This window comes from Octopus sinensis, linkage group LG21 (genome assembly GCF_006345805.1).
Source record: "Octopus sinensis linkage group LG21, ASM634580v1, whole genome shotgun sequence".
NCBI classification, from domain to species: domain Eukaryota; kingdom Metazoa; phylum Mollusca; class Cephalopoda; order Octopoda; family Octopodidae; genus Octopus; species Octopus sinensis.
Genome location: NC_043017.1, coordinates 9,793,186 through 9,816,042, shown reverse-complemented (window position 1 = coordinate 9,816,042; position 22,857 = coordinate 9,793,186). Strand labels below are relative to the sequence as shown.

Here is a 22,857-nt window from a genome sequence, read left to right as displayed (position 1 = left end):
ATCTAAGTCTCATTCTGTGCCCTAACATATCGTAGAGGTAATTTCTACTCTTCTCCTCTGGAAGCCATCTACTCGCAATACCAGAGGGCGCACACTCTCCTACCCTGATGTAATCTCCAGGGATACAGGCATCCAGCAACAGGACCTCCGTAATGCCATGATGGACCGTGAAGTCTGGCGTAGCATGGTAAATTCCATCATTGTCTCGACCATGGTCGAACAATGATGATGATGAACATATCGTACCTGTTGGGCTGTTTTAGTCCCAAAATAGGTTCCATGCACAAAGTAATACGAAGTTTATGTATGCGTATATTGCTAGCCTTCTTTGAATAAATCTATGGTTAAATGTCTCTCTTGTTTGTCCCTGGTGGAATTTCTTGATCACTTCAACAACACTCTCAACAACTCACTTTATGCATTTCTATCAGCCAACACAACAACAACATCCTTTTTTGTGACAAACCATTCCTGTTCTTTGGTGGTAAACTTAATTATGCAGAGTCTCCACCATGCGTGTACAGGGCTGTGTGGTGTATGCGAGAGATTCAAAATATAGGCATCTACCTTCTCTTCACTCAGATGGAGACCCTTCAGCGGTAATGGATCCTTCAACACAGCCCGACCCGAACGCTAGAAATAGCAGCTGCTTCTCCCAACCTTAACAACGTGCTGACCCCGTCTTCCTCGCTCGGCAACCTGCCTCGAAAAGGCAGAATCCTGTCCTACCTGCGCGCGCGTCACTGCTGTCCCTTCCGGTCAGCTCCCTAGCTGCTGACGTCATACCACAGACTGGACACTGGTGTTGATGCTATATAAAAAGCACTGTTGATGGTTCCATGTAAAAAGCACTGGAACCACATAATAAGTGCTGATGATGGTGTCACATAAAAAGTACTTTGTAAAGTGATGGGCATTAGGAAGGGCATCCAGTTGTAGAAACCATACCAAAACACAATGCAACCAGTTGCAGCTCCTAGTCCATTCAACTCTTGTCAAACCATCCAACCCATGCCAGCATGGAACATAGGCTTTAAATCAGTGCTTTTCAACCTTTTTGCTGGAGCGGAACCCCAAGAAAATATTTCGCTGGCTTGAGGAACCCCTGTGCAATAATTTAATTGCCTTATGCACACATATCTGCACAGGAGAATTAAAAATTACTGTCGATTTTAGCATTTTTGTAACTTCTTGCGGAACCCCTGGACTGTACTGGCGGAACCCTGGTTGAAAACCACTGCTTTAAATGATGATGATGGGGTAGCAACAAGTAGTTGCCCATATTTGCAAGTTTCCCCTCTCTTCACACCACCAATGTTTATCCAAGAGAAAAGCAACTAACTTGGGCTGATGCAACTTCTACATGTTGACCCCAGGGTCACTGTAGGGATTGCTATCAGAACACAACTAAATGGAACAGATACTACAATGGTATCTTGCCTGACCTTGCAACACTTCTACCAATCCACTGCCCTGGACTGGTACTTTTGTTATTGACCCCTGAAAGGATGAAAGACCTTGATGGGATTTGAACTTGGAGCACAGACAGTCAGAACAAATACCACAAGGCATTCAGTCCGACACTACTGACTCAGTCAGTTCACCATCTTAGGCTTAGTTTCTGCCTAGTTTAACCTTTTTAGCATCCAGGTTACTCTGTCAAATGTAATTCTTATTTATTCACATTGTTTTGAAATAATCCGTAGTCATGGTAGATACTGGTGTCATGCCCCTGGCATGGGTGCCAGTGGCACATAAAAGCACTCATTACATTCTTGGACTGGTTGGCATTAGGTAGGACATCCAGCTGGAGAAGAGGAGGAGGAGGGATGGGAAGTGTGCATGGTAGTGGTGGTGGAGTTTTGTATGTTTCCTTGACTTCCACAACTTGCAATAAAAACAAACAATGTCTGTGATGCTGTATTTGAATGTCAGCAGCAGTAGACAGGTATGTTATTATCAGTTTAGCTATCAGACAGGTGAGAATCTAATCTAGACAAGGAGATATTTATTTACATCAGGAGATATTTACCAAATGGCAAGAGTTTTTTTTTTCTAATTGAGTTAAAGAGTAAGGAAAGGAGATGTCTTGTTATGTTTGCTAGATATAATAATGTCACACCAAAGATGTTGTTGTTGTTGTTGTTTTAGCTCCTCTCTCCCTTTCAGGTCAATTCTCACCCAGCAGATCGATGATCACTGATGACAAATATATCTTTTATTCTGAAGATTGAGGTGGTGTGAAGCTTGAGTTGTGATACAAACCTTAGCTTCAGTTTCACTTAAAGAATATATATATATATATATATATATATATAATATAATATATAATATATATATATATATATATAAATCTATATATATATATATATATATATACACGTATATATATATACATATATATATAAATATATATAAATATATATATATATATATATATATATATATGTATATCACGCATTTGTTCTCTCCTTTTTTTTTTCTGTGTGTCTTCTGTCCAAGGGCGTAGGCTCGAAATGTAAAAGACTTGTTCTATTTCTATTCCTGAGCACCATACTAATACATTTGTTTGTACTCCACCTGCCTTTGTCTTTTGTTTATTTTCGTAAACCTTCCCGTTATAATATATATATATATATATATATATATATATGCACACACATACACACACTAATATATATGTATGTGCCTATATATATATATATCAGTTGAAGTTAAAACATGGCCTGGTTTTCACGTTTTTTATTATGGCATAAAATAAAAAAAAACATATTTTGTAATGCTCATAAAGTTAAATTAGCTCTCTCATACTTAGAGTAATCATCAGATTTCAAATGTGTTTAACTGACATTTGAGTTCTTGACAGCTTTAGTACCTCTGAGAGTGCTTCAACAAGCTGAATTTTTAGAATATGGTTTTAACCAATCTCCATGCAGCTTAAACATTATAGTTTACCAGGCATACCGATATTCTGTAATTTATTTATATTTATATGCTAGAGATATTTTTTAATCAACATCATTAAATGGTTGTTATATTAGTGCAGTGATAATATCTCTGACCCTGTGATAATAAAAAGACTCAAAGGAGGTCTGCAACCAAATGACTTTACTCAAAATAACACTTGCAACTGAATCAGTGGAGGCAAAGATGCCTCTCCTTTACTTGACAATTTATGCACCACATTGCAGAAATTACAATCTAAGTATATCTCAAAGCAAAGTCTAACACTGTTGTACCATTGAATTACAAATAATGCTCATCTTTTATACTTAGGTGACCCTACATTGGTTTAGGAAAAATTACTAAATTGTGGGTGTTAAGCCCCATTAAGGGGTCTTTCTAACTTCTAAGAAGTTGAAATTTTAGAAATATTACTTCATTTGTGTCTAATATCTATGGCTAAAATTTCATCAACAGCAAAAATATATGAATTTTCATGGGGGTTATGGCCTCATTTATGCCCCCCCCCCCACTTTCAAATATATACTGCATTACATCTGTCCTTATGCATAGAATATAATTTCCAAATTTCATAAAGATCCATGCAGTACTTTTGAGCTAGTTTTGGATCATAAAAAATTACAAAAATTTGGGAGTTAAGGCTCCCATTAGGGTTCTTAGAATCCTCATGAGAAGCAGAAAGTTTGGGGATACTTCTTGATGTGTGTCAATTGCCTATGGTTGAAATTTCATCAACATAGGAAATTTATGAATTTTCATGCCGGGGGGGGGGGAGGTCTGCCCCCTTTAAGCCACCTCAAATTCAAACCAAACATACTGCATTATACCCGCCCATATGCATTGAGTCTAAGTTCCAAATATAAGGATCCATTCAGTAATATTGGTCCATGAAGTTGTATGAAACATACGACATTACCCTTCTCCCTAGGCTTGAATTTTGCGTTCCAAATTTCATTAGGAAGATATAAAGATATTAGATATAATAGATATGAATATGCACATATACATACATGTATATGTGTGTGTGTGTATTATATATATATATATATATAATATATATATATATATATATATATATATATATATGTGTGTGTGTGTGGTGTGTGTGTGTGTGTGTGTGGAGGCCCAATGGCCCAGTGGTTAGGGCAGCGGACTCGCGGTCGTAGGATCGCGGTTTCGATTCCCAGACCGGGCGTTGTGAATGTTTATTGAGTGAAAACACCTAAAAGCTCCATGATGCTCCAACAGGAGGTGGTGATCCCTGCTGTACTCTTTCACCACTCTTTCTTCTGTTAGCCTGCTCGCTTAGCCAGCGGGGTGGTGTCATTCGAAGGCTAAAACAATGCAAACGCATTGTGACCAGCGATGTGTAACTACATCTGATGGACTGGTCGTGAAAGATATATATATATATATATATATATACATACACACACACACACACATACACACAGAAAGATAGATTGAAATCGAGTAAGAGATATGAGATTGCTCTGGGCTCGCATTAGGCAAGAAGTTGAAAATTTTTTGGGCCCATGACGCTACATGGACCCTAAGTAAGGCATGTGTAAAACTGGAATGAAATCGGCTGTGTAGTTCTCGTGTTTTAGGGATTCACACAGACAGACACACATTCTCATCTTTATACATATATAGATAATATAATTACTACTATAGGTAAACTTTAGCATGTTAACTATGTTACTTCACCACACCCTAAAGCCCCCTTGGATTGGGGGGAGGCTTGGAGTCAGTCCCGCCCATGTTGAGAAGCTCTGAGACAGAAGGACCTGACTTCCTTAGAATGTCAAGAACTAATGGGCCAAAATACTTGTTTGAAAAGAATTCTTCCTCTCAGAGTTTCTGCTGCTGTCTGCTTGCTCCACATGAGCATCATGTGTGTGTGTGTATGTGTATGTTTGTCAGTGTGTGTGCATGTGTGTTTGTGTGTGTGTGTATGTATGTGTGTGCATGTGTGTGTGTGTTTGTGTGTGTGCATGTGTGTATTTGTGTGTGTGTGTGTATGTTTGTGTGTATGTTCATGTTTGTATTTGTGTGTGTGTGCATGTGTGCAGGTGTGTGTTTATGTGAGTGTCCATGTATGTATTTGTTTGTGTATGTGTGTGTGTGTTTGTGTGCAGGTGTGTATTTGTGTGTGTGTGTATGTGTGAGTGCATGCGCATGTGTGTGTGGTTGTGTGTGTGTATGCATGTGTTTCTGTGTGCATGCATGCATGTGTATGTGTGTGTGTGTGTGTGTGTGCATGTAAATACCAAACTGTCTCTCTCTATAAGCTTTCCTTCTGTCGGTCTGTCTATCTTTCTTACCAATGTCTCTCTCTCTCTGCTGATAAACATTACACTCAATTTATACTACAAGTACACTGTGTTGTTTGTCTTTGCTATATATTTTCCTCTAAACTGCTGTGTGTAGAGCAATGTGGCATTTACACCGAGAAGAAGCATTTAGGTTGACCTTATTATTCAATCGCTCACACCCTGTTATGCATTCATAATGGCCCCCATCAAAACCAACTCAACAAACCAAACAACAAGCAAGCAAGCAAGCCATCCAGCCAACCAAGAGAGGAACAACCTAAAGAAATGATTTGTTTATTGTGATTAAATGTTTGTGCTACAAATTAGCTCACTCCCTCCATCAAATCAACATTGTCTGAACAGGTGCACAGTGTACCAAGAGTCAGGTGTCGAAGTGATCATAGAGCAAGGTGAGATGAAGTGTTTTGCTCAAGAACACAATGCCAATCTATCTATCTATCCATCTATTTATCTATCTATCTATCTATCTATCTATCTATCTATCTATCTATCTATCTATCTATCTATCTATCTATCTATCCACCTGTCCTCCCCTTTACACTTCATATTGACATTTCTGTGATAACGATCCCTATTGATCAATTTTTTTCCTTTCCCTTCCCCACCTTTTTTAAAAAAAATTTATTCCCCCCTTTTTTGTCCTCTTTCTTTCCCTTTACGATCCCTTTTGATCGAAAACCAAACCCCCTTCTTTTACCCCCAAAAGAAAAGCTCTACCTTGTAATTTTGTCCTGTCTGTGTGCAGCCCTGTGTGTCTAATAAAGAAACATATCTATCTATCTGTCTGTCTATCTCTCTCTCTATTTATCTATCTATCTATCTATTTCCCTATATCTCTATCTATCTGTCTGTCTGTCTGTCTGTCTATCTATCTGTCTGTCTGTCTGTCTATCTATCTATCTATCTATCTATCTATCTATTTCCCTATATCTCTATCTATCTATCTATCTATCTAGCTATCTGTCTGTCTATCGTTCTATGTATCTATCTATCTACCACCATAGCTACCTATCTCTTTCTTCCCTCTCAAACAACTGTGAAATCTCCTACACACACCCTTAGACATTCAGTCATATATTCAATTATTGCAATCACAAGTACAAGGTAATAAATCATACATTTCACTTATAAACAGCCACAAATGCACAGATAATTGGCTGACAGGTAGACAGAGCGATAGCAACTCCCAACACGAATGGGCCATAACACCACAAAACTTGATTTAAGAATTACTTAACAGATTCTATGAGGTGGAGCTATTAAATGTAGACATGGCCTGGGACAGTGTTTTGGCTGAAATGCATCCCAGTTTATTCAAGTTTATAGACAGATGTATGGACAGATGGCTAGATCGATTGGTCAGTCTGTCTGTCTGTCTACATATCTATCTATCTGCCTAACCAACTATCTCTCATCATCATTATCATCATCATCATCTGGTGTTTTAAATCCGGGGTTTTGTCCTCATTAACAGGGGTGGCTGGATCTACCTCAATGCCATAGCAACGGAAAGTAGGCAGGCGCAGCCCACCCCAACATTTGGGCTGGCTTGTGCCCATTCTCCTTTGCTATCATGAGGCTTTTTTGGAGCTGCATTTTCTACAGGGAGCATGTCCTTGCTTACTCCAACCACAGTTTTTAGACATAAGTGGTCCCAAGACCCAGGCCTCTACCACGATTTTTAAGAAATGTGGTGGAAAAGGAAGGCAAGGCCGCTACTCCCTGAGACCCCTTTCAGAGCCCCCCACCACTTATCTATCTATCTATTCAGTCTCTCTCTTTCTCTGTCTGTCTGTCTATCTATCTATTTGTCTATCTATGTATCTGGCTATCTATCTGTCCATCTGGTCTCTCTCTCTCTCTCTCTCTATCTATCTATCTATCTATCTATCTATCCATCCAGTCTCTCTCTCTCTCTCTCTCCCTCTCTCTCACTATCTATCTATCTATCTGTTTGTCTGTCTATCTATCTAGTTATCTATCTATCTTTCTATTCACTCTCTCTTTCTCTGTCTGTCTGTCTGACTGTATATCTATCTATCCACCCCCACCATCTCTTTTATCTATCTATTACCCATTTTTTATTATTATGGCTGGCTTCCAATCACCTGTAGTTTTGTCTCTGAATAATAATAAATAACTATGTATTCTAAATTATTGTACCTGTGCCTAAAATAAATAAACATATGCATGACTGAGTGTATATATATTTATATATACACACGTGTGAGTGTGTGCATGTGAATGTATTTTTAGATCTTGGAATGTGTGATTCTATATGTACATGTGAATGCGCACGTGTGTGTGTGAGTGTGTGCATGTGTAGGTAGGTAGATAAATAAGTAGACAGGTAAATAGGTAGGCATATACATATATACATAAGCAGGTGCACACACACACACACATTAATGTGTGAGTGTGTGTGTGCATTATATATATATATGTTTGCGCATGTGTGTGCATAAACAGATAAATAAATAAATAAATCGATAACGTGAGAAAGAGAGAAAGTAGGCCAGGTAGGTAGGCAGGTAGGAAAGAAGTTAGGTTTCTTAATATGCTGAGGACTTCCTCGTTAGTAAAAAATACCAAATGGCTTCCTGTTGTCAATGACACAGAATAATATTATCTTTCTAAGCCATAGTTTTATATATATATATATGTATATGTATATATAAGTGTGTATATATATATATATATATATAAAGCACATAAAAAGCACCGTGGCCATTTGCCAGCATCATCTGGCACCTGTGCCGGTGGCACGTAAAAAGCACCCACTACACTCACGGAGTGGTTGGCGTTAGGAAGGGCATCCAGCTGTAGAAACACTGCCAGATCAGACTGGAGCCTGGTGCAGCCTCCTGGCTTCCCAGACCCCGGTCGAACCGTCCAACCCGTGCTAGCACGGAAAACGGACTTTTAAACGATGATGATGATGATGATGATATATATATATACATACACACACACACATATATATGTAACATATGGTTGGTGAGCAAGAGAGACAACTGCACTGATATGGCCATGTGGCGAGAATAGATAAGGATAGCTGTGTGAAAAAGTTCCACACCCTAGCGGTTGAGGGAACCTGTGGAAGAGGTAGAACCAGGAACACCTGGGATGAAGTGGTGAAGCATGACCTTCAAACATTGGGCCTCACCGAGGCAATGACTAGTGACCAGGAACTTTTGAAATATGCTGTGCTTGAGAAGACTCGGCAAACCAAGTGAGACCATAACCTTGTGGCCTATGCCAGGGACGTAACCAGCCCACTTATGCATACCTTTTCTTTCTTTGGACTCTAAACTCTGCTTGTGAAGACCTGTTGAGGCAAGTGAAATCAAAATCAAATTCGATGACTGGCATCCGTGCTAGCAGGGTGCAAAGAGCACCATACAGGTGTGATCATTGACAGAGCAGTTGATGGCTTCTGTGCCAGTGGCATGTAAAAGGCACCATTCAAGTGTGATCGTTACCAGCGTCACCTTACTGGCACTTGAGCCCCGTGCTAGTAGGGTGACAAGAGCACCATCCGAGCGTGATCGTTGCCAGAGCGGCTAACTGGCTTCCGTGCCGGTGGCACGTAAATGGCACCATTCGAGCGTGATCGTTACCAGCATCGCCTTACTGGCACCTGTGCCGGTGGCATGTGTAAAAAGATTCGAGCGAGGTCATTGCCAGTACAGCCTGACAGGCCCCCGTGCCGGTGGCACGTAAAAGCACTCACTACACTCTTGGAGTGGTTGGCGTGTTAGGAAGGGCATCCAGCTGTAGATCAAGATTGGAGCCTGGTGCAGCCATCTGGTTCGCCAGCCCTCAGTCAAATCGTCCAACCCATGCTAGCATGGAAAGCGGACGTTAAATGATGATGATGATGATGATGAGAGAGGAAACAAGAACTGATATTAGCGAATGGTTAATATGATAAATTCATCAATACTTTGACAAATACAGTGAAGGTAAAACTTTACTTATGAGGTCAGTATAAGGCTAGGCATGTACGGAGTTGTCTCCCGTATACACTAATCTTATTTCCAGAAAACTGAAGATAATACTAGTTGTTTACTAATAAGACGTTTGTTTTTTGATGCATGATATATTTTTTAGTTTTAAAGCACTGTAATGATATGTTAGCATTAACTTACCTTTGAAATAAAAGCTCCTTTTTGTATGTGTGAAAAAGACGAAAGGGGAAAAGAAAAAGCGACAGAGAAAGAAAGACAGAGAGAAAGAAAGGCAGAAGGAAAGAGAGGGAAAGAGAAACAGAGAGGGAAGACAACGTTCAAAATTCTGATACGAGAAGACGCGATATAGGTAAATAAATAATCGAACGAGTCGATTTATCTACAACGCGAGAAACATTTGAAACTGGAATTAAAATAATTCTTATTACATACGCACACAAAACTAAAAACAACCAATAAATAAATAAACCGATGGATTCGAGCTTTATAAGAATACGAAGCGGCGGTATTAAAAGAGAACATTTCTCAACGGTCTCTTCCTACCGGTGCGCGCATGCGTAGTTGCTGTTGTACGCCCGCCATTCCTTGAATTGTTTGTCTCCGGCTTTTTTTGTCTCAACTAAAAACAAAAATCATGGCTTATAAAGGAGGTCAGAAGGTCCAGAAAGTTATGGTCCAACCAATTGTATCCTTTATTTTTAAATATTAACTATTGCTTTCGTTGTATTGATTACTAATTTGCTAAATTTCTTGCATGATTCTATATATGTTTCCGTGTGTAGCGTCACATGTCAACGAAATAACCACGTTTTTTGTCTCTGTGTTCGACGATTGTTCTATAAATCCATGATAATATAATATATATATATGTGGTACTACTAGCTAATACATATATGTGTAAATGTAACCACACATTGTTTATATATGTGAATATTTGAAGCTTAATGCTTTACATTGTCGCCACGCACGGTTCTTCAAATGACGGAAAGTTTCCAACGAACCAATGTATAAATTTCCGCTCTTGTATTGCGTAATATTTCTCATGTTTTTCTAGTCAAAAACGTGTGTGTAATATGTATGAATTGGATAATTGGATAATTATAACTTTCAGAATAATGGATATTTTTTTTAATGAAATTTCCTCCCAATATGTGTCATATGTAGATTCCGAATATACCAAATTTTTTGGGGAAGGTGTTTTAAGAGGGGCATTTTATTTTGTCATATTCGTTTAGAGCAAGTTGTTTTACACATATTACACTAGTTTCTTTTTTGTTTTGGTGCCCGGGTCAGCCCCTCAGACGCTTTCGGAAATTCCCGATGTGATTTTCAGAGGCCTCTCCCCCACTACCCTCTCGCGTGCGCGCATTTTTTTTTTTCATATTCGTTTAGAGGAAGTTGTTTTACACCTATTACACACATTTTCTTTTGTTTTTTGGACCGGGTTTAACGCTTTAGTTTAACCACCAAATGCCCTTCCCGATACCAACTTTCACTTGTTTCCGTGCAAGGTCATATTTCTTCCTTGCCAAACATGGAAGGTAGGCAACAGAGAGAGAACATTATTTGTATAATAGTGTTGCTCGTTCATTTACAATCATTGCATAATGACAAGACAAGATTACACGTCTTTCTGTCCAAAACCATCCAAGCATAGAAAAACTAGCATTAAACAAATGAACGAAGCAGTCCTTTGTTTGGCATTTCATGGAAACCCATCCTTTGTTCTGGAGTATTTTGTCCAATACATTCTGTTACCACAAATATTACATGCTTGTTGAGGGTCTGTTTTGTTGAATCTTCTGAATAACATTAGAGGAGTCATCAGACAACACTGACAGAATTACAAATTGGAAGATATTGCATACCATGGTTGACACATCATCAACATTATTTTTAATGTCCTCTTTCACTTAGTTTGCATGTTTCAAATGGAATTTGGTAAAACAAAATGCCAGGTGCTCTTCCTGTTGCCAACCCTCACCTGTTTCCAGGACTGGACATGTTAGTTAGTTAGTTAATTTGGCTCAAAAGCAAATAGCAAGGCCATGTAGGGGGACATGGAGTTAAGTACAGGGTGGTGTTCGTGTAAAGAGTTCAGGCCACTTGAGGTCAAGGGAGGCTTTGAACAAAGCGGTCGTCGGCATCTTCACCATCTCGTCTGGCAGCTTGTTCCACGGATCCGCAACCCGGATGGAGAAAGCTCCTCTCCTTCGATTGAGATGAAATCGTCGCAGGTAGAGCTTTTTGGAATGACCCCGCAGCCGACGCTCTGGAGCAGGAGTGAAGAACAGCTCTTTCGAGAGGTTACACTTTCCGCTTATGATGCTGTTTTCAAACAAGTGATTCTGCTTGTATGACAGACATACATATGCCTCTGTGTTGCATGTGTGTGTGTGTATATATATATATACATATATACACGCACACACTTCTTCCATACTTGCATGAGTCAAATGGAATTTATTGGGACAGATTCTGTAGCCAGATCTGCTTTTTACTGGGGGATGGAAGCTAACACACGCTTGTATGTAATGTGACAGTGTTGTGACTCTCTTTGAGAGACTATGATCCTAGGTGATCCTACCTGAAGACTCCTCATTGCTCCTGGATATCCTAGCTGAAGAACCATCACCTCGCCAAAGTCTGCTCTTATTATTCTGGAGGATACACCCTCAGTATATCACTGGTATTTATTCCAACAATGAAAGGTGTGGCTGTTTGCTTTCCAACCTCATGGTTTCTGGTTCAGTTCCGCTGCATGGTGGTACTTTGGGCAAGTGTCTTCTATATCCCTTATGAATGGATTTGGTAAATGGAAACTGAAAGGTGCCCAGTGTAAATGAGTGTCATGGCCATAGAAGCAGTGTCATTCATTTCCGATATTCTGTGGACACATGTCTGGCCGTGGGGGAAATGTTACCTTGCTTGGAAACAGGTGAAGGTTGGCAACAAGAAGGGACTCTAGCCGTAGAAAATCTGCCTCCGTAAACTCGGTTCAACCCATGCAAGCATGGAAAAGTGGACACTAAAACGATGACGATGACACATTTAATCTGGGTTTTTCAGTACCTTTAACAGTTCTGCTAAGTCACTGTGTCTTTCAAAAGAATTGAAATAATATGAATGATATCCATGTGATTTGTTTTTGTCTATGAAGGTCTTAATTATAAAGTAACATCACCTGTTGATGCCAATCATTGAACAAAGAGATTTTACCTTTCAATGTATATCTTAATGAAATCATTGTGTGAATCAAAAATTCCTTAACTTTTTCTCCTTAGAATTTGATTTTCCGTTACCTACAAAATGTAAGTATTTTCAGTGTATATTTATTTTTTTATACTAATCATGGCATGTGTTCAATTAATTAATTAAAAACAGTACATGGATAATGCAGTGTGGATTGAATCTGAACTTGACAGTAAAGTGACGACTACGTTTTTACTGTTGTCATCAATATCCTAGATTAACATCCTAAATATGTATTGGTTAAAAAACACACTAAAAATATCCACTTATAGTATTCACCATCATTTAACGGATATTATCATTTTAATATCTGTTAAAGAATGGCTGTGTGGTTAGGGAGCTTGCTTCCTAGCTACATGGTTTCGGGTTCAGTCCCACTGCGTGGCACTTTGGGTGGGTGTCTTCCGCTATAGCCCCGGGCCGACCGAAGCTTTGTGATTGAATTCGGTAGGTGGAAGTTACTGCCGTGTGTGTATGTGTGCATATAGCTGCTCAGTGCCTCTCCGAAAGAGAGAGAGAGGGAATGTGTTGCTCTTTCTGTTTTCCCATCAAATCAACACTGGCAAGTACTTTACAAGGCAGTGTCCCAGCATGGCCATAGTCCAATAGTTTTGTGAAGCAAGTACTGTACAAAGCAGTGCCCCAGCATGGCCACTGGAACAGGTAACATGTAAAAAAGATATAAAACTGAAGTTTTTTTGAAAATCTTGTTTCAAACTTTTGTCTACAAAAGAGCTTAAAAAAAAAAATGAAAAGTGGAACAAGAACTAATGCCAGATCCCACCATTCTCTTCTAATCTCACTCTAAGAACATACACAGCAGCACTTTGGCATTTAAAGGCTAGCAGCTATTTCCCAAAAGGGTTACAAAACATGATTGCATTAAAGGCTTCTATCCAGATTTCTTTAGCTCTTTATGACAACTTGAATAATTACCATTGTCCAGCCTTGCCTCATAAAAAGAGAAAAAGTTATTCAGTTCTATATTTAAGAGATGAGGAATTATTTACATTTGATAGATATTTGTCTTCATCTTGTTTATTGTTAACACAACATTTCGGCTGATATACCCTCCAGCCTTCATCAGGTGTCTTGGGGGAAATTTCGAACCTGGGTTCTCATTCGTAAGGTATTTTTCAATGTTGTTGTTGTTATTATTATTCAGGTCACTGCCTGGAATCGAACTCAGAATCTTGGGGTTAGTAGCCCACACTCTTAACCACTACGCCATATGCCCATGGGCTTGAGTGAATCTTGGGGCTTATAAATCTAATATTTTCTTAGCCTTTCTTAATATCGGTTCCCATATGCTTCAATGCAGCACCCTGGGCATATTATAGCCCCAGGTGGAAACTGAAAGAAGCCTATTGTATATCTGTCTGTGTGTGTGTTAGTGTGGACCCTTGTCTAGCCATGAGTTAAATGAGCAGCATCATCATCATACAAGTGAGGTTCATTTCCTGTCTTCCATGGAAAATATGTCAGTCATATTACCTTGCTTGGAAACAGATGAGGGTTGACAACAGGAAGAGCATCTGGCTGTAGAAAATCTGCCTCAGCAAATTCTATCTGACCCATGGAAAAGTGGACGTTGAATGATGATGGAGTGTTGCCCTAAAATACTTGAAATATAATGTAAAACTGTTGTTTTCTTTGCCTAGTTGTTAGGGTTAGGGTGCTGAGACAACAACCATAAGGTTGGGAGATCAGTTCCTTGACACGGTGGTGTGTTGTGTCCTTGAACAGAGTCCTTCATTTCACCTTGACCCACTTTCAATCATCATCATTATCATCCTGTTTTCCATACTTGCATGGGTCAGATGCATTTTGTTGAGGCAGATTCTCTACAGCTAGATGCTCTTCCTGTCACCAACTCTCACCTGTTTCCAAGTAGGCTAATATTGTCACATAACAAGGCATGTTTTTCATGGCAGACTGGAAACAAACGACCTCACTTATATGACAGTGATGCTCATTTACAACCACAGTGTGTTGTCTAGAAAACAGTACATATAAAGACACTGCCTTCTTTTAGTTTCCAGTTACCAATTCCACTCCCAAGCCTTCAGTCAGTTCAGAGTTATTGTTGCAGACATTTGCCCAAGTTGCCACACAGTGGGACTGAGTCCAAGACCACATGGTTAGGAAGCAAACTTCTTAACCACACTGCCAATGAGTGCTGGGCTAGTATTGGAAGCAGCCCTTTTTCCTTCCATCTGTCACATCCTTTATGTTCCTCTTTGGTTGGAGGACCAAGAAGGCGTTTGCTTACAATCACATAGGCCCTTAAAACAATTAGCAAAAGCATGGATTCCATTCCCAGGTCATATGGTCATACTCTCTCTGTGACTAAAACGCTTGAGTTTTTTCTTTTTCTTTCTTTGCACTTTAAATGTATTGATTTCCATCTTGCGCTGAACTGATTGTTTTGTTTTTGTTTTTCTTTTGCAGAGGTCGAGAATCCAAGTATGGTTGTATGAACAAGTTAACCTACGAATTGAAGGATGTATAGTGGTAAGTATATCTCATCATCATCATAGCATTTAATGTCTGTTTTCCATGCTGGCAGGGATTGGTCAGTTTGACAAGCCAGAGGACTGTGCCAAACTAGCTCTCTCTCTCTCTGTTTATATATATATATATATTTTCACTTCAACTAGATTCTCTGAAATAAACAGTTTACAAACACTACATGCAGTGCATAGTTGCCCCTTTTGGTATCCCCCACCTCCCTTAGGCAGCTCCTAGTTTATTTTGTTCATTTAAGGTCTGCTTTTACTTACTAGAATGAATTTAGACAAGGAGTTTGTTGTGGCAGGATTTTACAATTGAATGTTCTTGTTAGCAACTCTTTTGCGTCTTTTGAAGCATTTTTAATTGCAGGTTGACCAAAGTCTTGTGAGTGGGTTTGATAGAAGGAAACTGAAAGAAGCCTGTTGTGTGTGTTTGTGTATTACTGTCTCCTTACATTGAAATCATTAGATTGTTGTGAACGAGTGTCACCATTATGTAAATGATGTCCTTTGTTTCCAACCTTCGATGGAAATGTTTGGTCCTGGGGAAATGTGGCCTTACTTGGAAACAAGTAGCAGTTGGTTATCAAAATAGTATCACAGTGAATGCAATTTGATCAGGAGCATATATAAATTTTATACAAAATTAAGGGTAAAACCACCGTAAGGATTTAATCAAGTGGTCAGCATGAAATAAAAAACTACAAATCTTATTTCACTGAAAGTCCTATGGGACAATGTGGTGACTTGTATAGACCTAATCAGTTGGTGCGATGTAGGTGACTGTCACAGTCCAAGGGGTCTCCGACAATTATGGTGGGAGGAGAGCATGCAGAGGTTAACTGTGTCCATGTCTGCCACATTGTTGGATGTTGCCAAAGGTTCATAGGAAGTGGCCTGCAAGCCATGAGCATGTAGATGTGCTCACAGTGGTGCCCTGGCTGGCATTCTGTCTCCTATGCATCCCCATTGCTTTCTTGAAGCTAAGTTGAACCAGAGCCTCATTACTAGCTGGAATTTTTTATCCCTATAATCCAATTATGTACAGATGTCTCTTTATGGTGACCTCATTTGTTATTCTGTCCACTGAACGTCCTACGGTAATGGAAATGTGGTGACGTACACAGACCTAATCAGTTGGAAGCACAACTATCAGTTAACAACTTTTCCTCTGCCACATGTGCTCCAAGCCATGTGGCTCCACAAGACGGAAAGACAGAAACACCATTGACAGCATGAAAGCACAGAGAGAGAGAGAGAGAGAGAAAAAAAACATCTGCGAAGATGGCTCAATCACCATGCATGCCTAAGTGCATAGATGTGTGTATATGATGTAAATGCGTGTACAATTGTTTGCTTTATAGGCTTGTGTATTTTATTACACTAAACATTGTTTGAATAAATGACTCGATACTTTTTGTAAGGCCCGAAAAGAAGATATTGATTATCAATACTGGCTGTTTATTTTGAACTTCCATCAATACTGTGATTTAAAAGTAAATAGTTATTGCTAGTAGCTGTTTCATATATATATATATATATACACATACATATATATTGGGTCATCTCAAATAATGTGGTTTTTTCAATTGCATGAACTAAAAGTCGAAGGGAGATGGGATAAACTACTTGAATCATCAACTTGCATTAAAAGCAGGTAGTAATTTTACCTTGTGCTTATTCTTAGTGCAAGTTTTAAAAAGTGCAGTTCGATTTTGACAGTTATTTTTTCAAAGCTATAATGAAAATGACAAAAGAGCATATTCGTCATTTTGCTTATGAATTCAATAAAGGCAACAGTGCGAGGAATATTAATGGAGTATATGTGGATCAGACAATAAGTGTAAGCCAGTGTCAATAGTGGTGCCAGGAATTCCAAGCTGGAAACTACAGCCTAAAAGACAAGCCTCTCCCGGAAGATCTGTATAGCTCAACGAGGATGTCTTGCAAACTCTTGTGGAACAAAATCCCACTGTAACTGTTGAGGAAGTAGCAGAGAAGCTTGGATTTGGTCATTCAACTATTCATCAACACCTGCATGCCATCGGAAAAGTCAGCAAATCTGGTCAATGGGTTCTGCACAAACTTTCCAAGTTTAATCGCGTGTAGAGAGAGAGTTAATGTGTGCTCTTCTTTGCTGTCACACCTCACAAATGAACCTTTTTTGGACGGAATAGTGACTGGTGACGAAAAATAGGTTCTCTATAAAAATGACAAGCACCGAAGACAGTGGGTAGAGAAAGGGGAAACACCTGCACCCCAGGTTAAAGGTCTTCATCCACATATGGTATTACTTGTTTGGTGGGATATGAAGGGTTTAATCCACTTTGAACTTTTAAACCCAAACCAAATGATAAAGCAGATCTATTGTAAGCAGCTTGAGTGACTTAAGTCAGCACTAGAAGGAAAATGACCATCTGGTTTCAAGACAAAAGATGTCCTTCCATCAAGATTATGCTCAGCCATGCATAGTAAGGATGACATTCAAAGGGCTGGAGCAGTTTGAATGGGAAACGATGCCCCACCCACCATATTTGCCAGACCTTGCTCCATCTGATTATCACTTATTCCACAGTCTTTAAAATCATTTGGACAGAAATAATATGAATTTTGTAGATGAGGTCAGAACAGTAGTGGAGGAGTATTTTTCGTCACAGACAAGTTAATTTTGGAGGAGGGGCCTTGTAAGTGTACCAGATAGACAGAAGAAGAGCATTGTAGAAAATGAAGGGTTATATATTTTAGATTAAAAAAGAACTTTATCATAATTTTGAAAAATAAAAGAAATATAAAAAAACCACATTTACTGATGACCTGATAGATAGTAAACTGTAAAGACATCTGGTATCTCACATCATGTTGACATTGATCTTTTCTATAACATTTAACACAGATATCCCTCAGATATCCACGTCTTCAGCTGTTGCCTTTTACTACGTTTGTGTTTTTGTCAGTGATAATCAATTACTGATTACTACTACTCCTCTCACACATAAAAGGCAGTGAACTGGAAGAAATACTGCAAAGCATTTCTTCTAGATCTCTATGTTCTGAGTTCAAATCCCAACCCACCCTTTCAGGGTTGGTAAAACAGAGGAGTAAAGTACTGGGGTTAGTGTCCAAAATTTGAAACTATTATTATTATTGTTATTTCAGACAGTGAACTGGTAGAATTGTTAGAGCGTCAGAAAGAATGCCGTGTAGAAATTTCTTCTGGTTCTTTACATTCTGAGTTCAGATCACTTTGGGGTCAACTTTGCCATTCATTTCTCTGGGGTTGAATAAAGTATCAGTCAAATACTAGGGCCAATGTTGTCGACTAAACCCTCCTCCTCAAAACTGCTGTCCTTGTGTTGAAGTTGGAAACCCTTGTTAATTCAGACCCTTGAAGGCAGTGGTTTAGCAGAATCATTAGGGCAAGGGACAATAAATACCCTGTGGTATTTGTTCCTGTTTTTTGTGCTCCAAGTTGAAATCCTGTCATGGTTAGCTTTGCCCTTCATCCTTTTGAGGGTCGATAAAATAAAGTTCGCTTAGGTCTGATAGGAGCCCTATGATTCATAAGGTCAGAGTTTGATCCGATTTCCATGGCATGCAAGTGGCTGAAATCCTCCCCCACCACTTTCAAATACACACCTGAACGAGACACCAATCCATTGCAGGGTTAACCTCCCAGCTTTTGCTGGAACTCAATTTTACTGCTGAGTGAACCTGAAGCAATGTTGGATGAAGTGTTTTGTTCAATTACTCAGCATACCACCCAGTCTAGGAATTGAAACCATGGTTTTACGACTGCGAATGCAACCCCCTAATGACCGGCTACACATCTTCACAATAAAATTCAGTCCCAGTTAAACACAAAACTCAATGGTATTTATGAAGGCGATGAGCTGGCAGAACTGTTAGCACGCCAGGCGAAATACTGGACGGTATTTCGTCTGCCGCTACGTTCTGAGTTCAACTTTGCCTTTCATCCCTTCGGGGTTGATTAAATAAGTACCAGTTACGCACTGGGGTCGATGTAATCGACTTAATCCGTTTGTCTGTCCTTGTTTGTCCCCTCTGTGTTTAGCCCCTTGTGGGTAATAAAGAAATAGGTATTAATGAATGCCTTCTCAAATCTGAGGAACAGTGTCAAGCTTTTGTAGAATTGAATTGAACTTGTATAAACTGCCTGATGCGAAATTGGAGTGTTTTAATAACATTGTTAAACGTGTTGTCTGTTTAAATTGCAGGGTTTTGATGAATACATGAATCTCTGTTTGGATGATGCTGAAGAGGTTTATATGAAGACAAAAACCAGAAAACAGCTGGGTAGGTGTTTGTGTTTTAGTTTTTCTTTCCTCTGTATTTGTGGAGACCAACCCTATGGAGTTTTAGCCATTAGCATTTAAACCAGTCACATCTGGCCAAAATATTCTATCTGTTTTTGTCCAGACTGACCAGATCCAGCCTTTCTCACCGACCCTACAATGTCATTTTGAGAAAGGATGAATCACATCATTGAAACCATGAAGCTATGAGATAAATCGTGATTAATTCAGAACAATGTTAAAAAGACAAGCATTACATTTAACATTGTAAAGAATTAAAAAAAAAATGTTTATGATTTGAGACAATCCTGTTGGGTCAGAGCTTATCTGGGTTTCTGTGGCATTTATGTAATTGGAAGTATAAGATTCCCAGCTCGTGACAGAGTTGACCCCATTCTCATCTGCTGCTAGTTCTTGACTTTAGCTTACCTCCCTTGGAAATGGGTAAAGATTGGTGACAGGAAGGGCATCCGGCTGTAGAAAATCTCCCCCAGTAAAATCCTTCCAGCCCATGCAAACATGGTAAAAGCAGATGTCCAAATGATGATGACGGACTTGAAGCAACTTAGAATGATGTGCTTTGCTGAAGGCTACTGTGTGCCCTTTGTTCAAGCCCTCAACATACTAATCGTAAACCTAGCACACTTTCTACTCAGTGTTATATCCCATCATCATTTAACGTTTGTTTTCCTTGCTGGCATGGGTTGGACAGTTTAACGGGGTCCGGTTAATCAAGGGGCAGCACATAGCTCCAGTGTCTGCTGTGCAGAGAGGCCAGTTGGGTGGATTGTACCCATGACTCAAAGGTTCAACCTAGTTACGCACACTGTTGAGGATTTTGCCTCATGATTATATTAAAAGTGCATGTGCCCGTAGAATACTCATCCCTTTGCATGTTAATCCAATTGGTCAAACAAATGAACAACAATCAGTGATATTGACAGAGATCCATTGACTTACCACTTACACAATGGAACGGTTCCTCTGCATGGTTTTGTCTGTATAACTCTGTATGGCACAGTATTATCTGTACTTCTATATGGCAGAATTCTATCCACACTGAGTGCACACATCTCAGGCTGGCCCAGCCGACAGCATTTCCAAGGATTTTTAGAAATTATCCATGGTTCCCAGCCTAAATGTCCTCCAGAACTGACCAAGAGGATTGCCTAGGAACTGTCTGTTCTTAAGCCCTGTTAAATGTAGCAGAAATTTTGGTGGCACCACTGTGTATTGTTGTTTTACTTCATAACACCAGCAACTCTGTCTCACTATTCTGTCTGTTTTAATCTCACTGATGTTTAAATTTGAAACAAGCTCTGCTTCTTATAATAATAATAATAATAATAGAGTGATTTCAACAGCTGTGATAGGATTTTGGTACAGTTTCAAGTGGGGAAGTGTTAACATTTCTCCAAGCCTGTATTCATTTTGTAAACCACAAGTGTTGTGGTTTATAATGAAATAGTTACAGACTTGACAAATATAAAAGTGTTTCAATTCCATTTTATTCTGTCTTCTCTGAAATATAGCAATGCCTAAACAAACAAGTTAATTCATTCCCAGAGAACGCTCGTAAAGCGAGAACTTGTGAACAGAAAATAAAATTCATATAACTTGTAAACCCAGGGTTTCGTAAAGTGGGGTATTGCTCTAGTACCAAAACTGTCAATTGCCATATCATGCATGTGTGTATGAGGGGGCAGGGTGCTGAAAAGTTCCTTGGTATTACAAAGGGCCTATTTGGAAGCCCTTCTGAAAGGGGCCCCATGACTAGTTTAGGACTTTGAATCTGAGCTAATGGTATCCAAAACAACCAAAGCTATCTGAACCTGTCACTTTTTTCTTTTCTATTTGTCTGTATTTCTTCTCCCTTACCTTCCTTGCTGTTTTATATTTTCCTTTACTTTTCAGGTCGCATACTGCTGAAAGGTGAAAACATTACATTACTACAACAGGTGGATCAAAAATGAAGAGGATTCCCCTCCTCTCCCCCACTTGCATCCCTGTAAAATGCCAAACAGAATTTGCAGTGATCAAACTTGTACAATATAAATGGACTCGCCTATAATTATGCCCCAGTGTCACCAGGATGCATTGTCCTTGGTCATAATTTATAAAGGACTCCTCGACTGTGTGTGTGGATGGTAGCAGCTCTGTGACCATTTCTTGTTTTATTTCTAGAAACTCCATTGTAGGTGTGTGTGGAAGAGTGACAGTCATTTTATAAATATTACATTTCACAAATTTATTCCATTTTATTTTCACCTTCAATTCATAAAATAAACAAATTTCCAGCTTTTTGTTATTTTCAATCTTTGTCTTTAACTCTTCTCTTTTATTTTAGTTGTGAGACTGGCCAAATAGAATTTAACGGCGTGCTAATGGTTCTGCCAGCTCACCACCCTTAGATTGTTTAATTTTATGGCAGGAAAAAGTGCTCTTAGTCCTCTTGTGTATTGAAAGTATGTAAAGCAAATAGTCATGTAATCAACTGAACCAAGGTTGGTGGTATAAAAACTTAAGCGCACCTGGCTGTAAAGTAAAGACATATATACACAAACTTAAACGAGTAAGAGGTCAGATCAAAAAGTATCAAGACTGGTGCTATAGAAAAAGAAAACTACAACACATCAATTCAGCATTTAATCTCCTTTCAATCTGTCACAATTATTCCAGAGATGGAAGCATTCTGGAATCCTCCTTTTGGTGTAGTGAGCAGCTGCCTCGTTGCATTCTCGTAGATCTCATCATCATCATTTAATGTCTGCTTTCCATGCTGGCATGGGTTGGACGGTTTGACTGGGGACTGGCAAGCCAGGAGGCTGCACCAGGCCCCAATCTGATCTGGTAGGGTTTTTACAGCTGGATGCCCTTCCTAACGCCAACCACTCCGAGAGTGTACTGAGTGCTTTTTACATGCCACTGGCATGGGAGCCAGTCCGGCCAGCACTGGTATTGACCATGTATGGATGCTGCTTTGTACATGCTGCTGGCATCTTGAAATCGTTGGGATCTTCCAAAGCAAAGAATGAACCTTGGTTTCAGGATAGCCATAGGAACCCAATCAGGGAGATCCTGGGCAGCTGAAGTGACCACTCACCACACACTACTTTACTTCTAAGCACTGATATGATCAGCAGAAGGGAGCAAGAACATTATACCTTGGTGTGCATGCAGGACAGAGTTCAAGCTCAATCTGTGGCCTTTGCTCTGCATGCTTTGGCTCTTTACTTTTTTACTTGTTTCAGTCATTTGACTGCGGCCATGCTGGAGCACCACCACCCTGGGACTTATTCTTTTGTAAGCCCAGTACTTATTCTATCGGTCTCTTTTGCCGAACCGCTAAGTAACAGGGACATAAACACACACACACATATATATATATATATACGACGGGCTTCTTTCAGTTTCCGTCTACCAAATCCACTCACAAGGCTTTGGTCGGCCCGAGGCTATAGTAGAAGACACTTGCACAAGGTGCCACGCAGTGGGGCTGAACCCG

The 22,857-nt window shown here is 39.5% G+C and overlaps 2 protein-coding genes across 2 annotated transcripts in view; one reads left to right on the top strand and one right to left on the bottom strand.

Annotated features, from left to right (window-relative positions):
* LOC115223000 (guanylate kinase) overlaps positions 1 to 9,594 on the bottom strand; it is a 35,768-nt gene extending 26,174 nt beyond the window's left edge. Inside the window, exon 1 of the mRNA XM_029793425.2 lies at positions 9,455 to 9,594. The gene's annotated coding sequence lies outside the window, so the exon portion shown is untranslated. The remainder of the gene's footprint in view (positions 1 to 9,454) is intronic.
* A 185-nt stretch (positions 9,595 to 9,779) lies between these two features.
* Positions 9,780 to 21,655, top strand: LOC115223001 (small nuclear ribonucleoprotein E). Its single transcript, XM_029793426.2, has 5 exons — positions 9,780 to 9,959; positions 12,559 to 12,585; positions 14,978 to 15,040; positions 19,275 to 19,353; positions 21,267 to 21,655. The coding sequence occupies exons 1-5, from the start codon at positions 9,909 to 9,911 to the stop codon at positions 21,323 to 21,325; spliced, it is 279 nt and encodes a 92-aa protein (XP_029649286.1). The 5' UTR covers positions 9,780 to 9,908; the 3' UTR covers positions 21,326 to 21,655.
* The last annotated feature ends 1,202 nt before the right edge of the window (positions 21,656 to 22,857 follow it).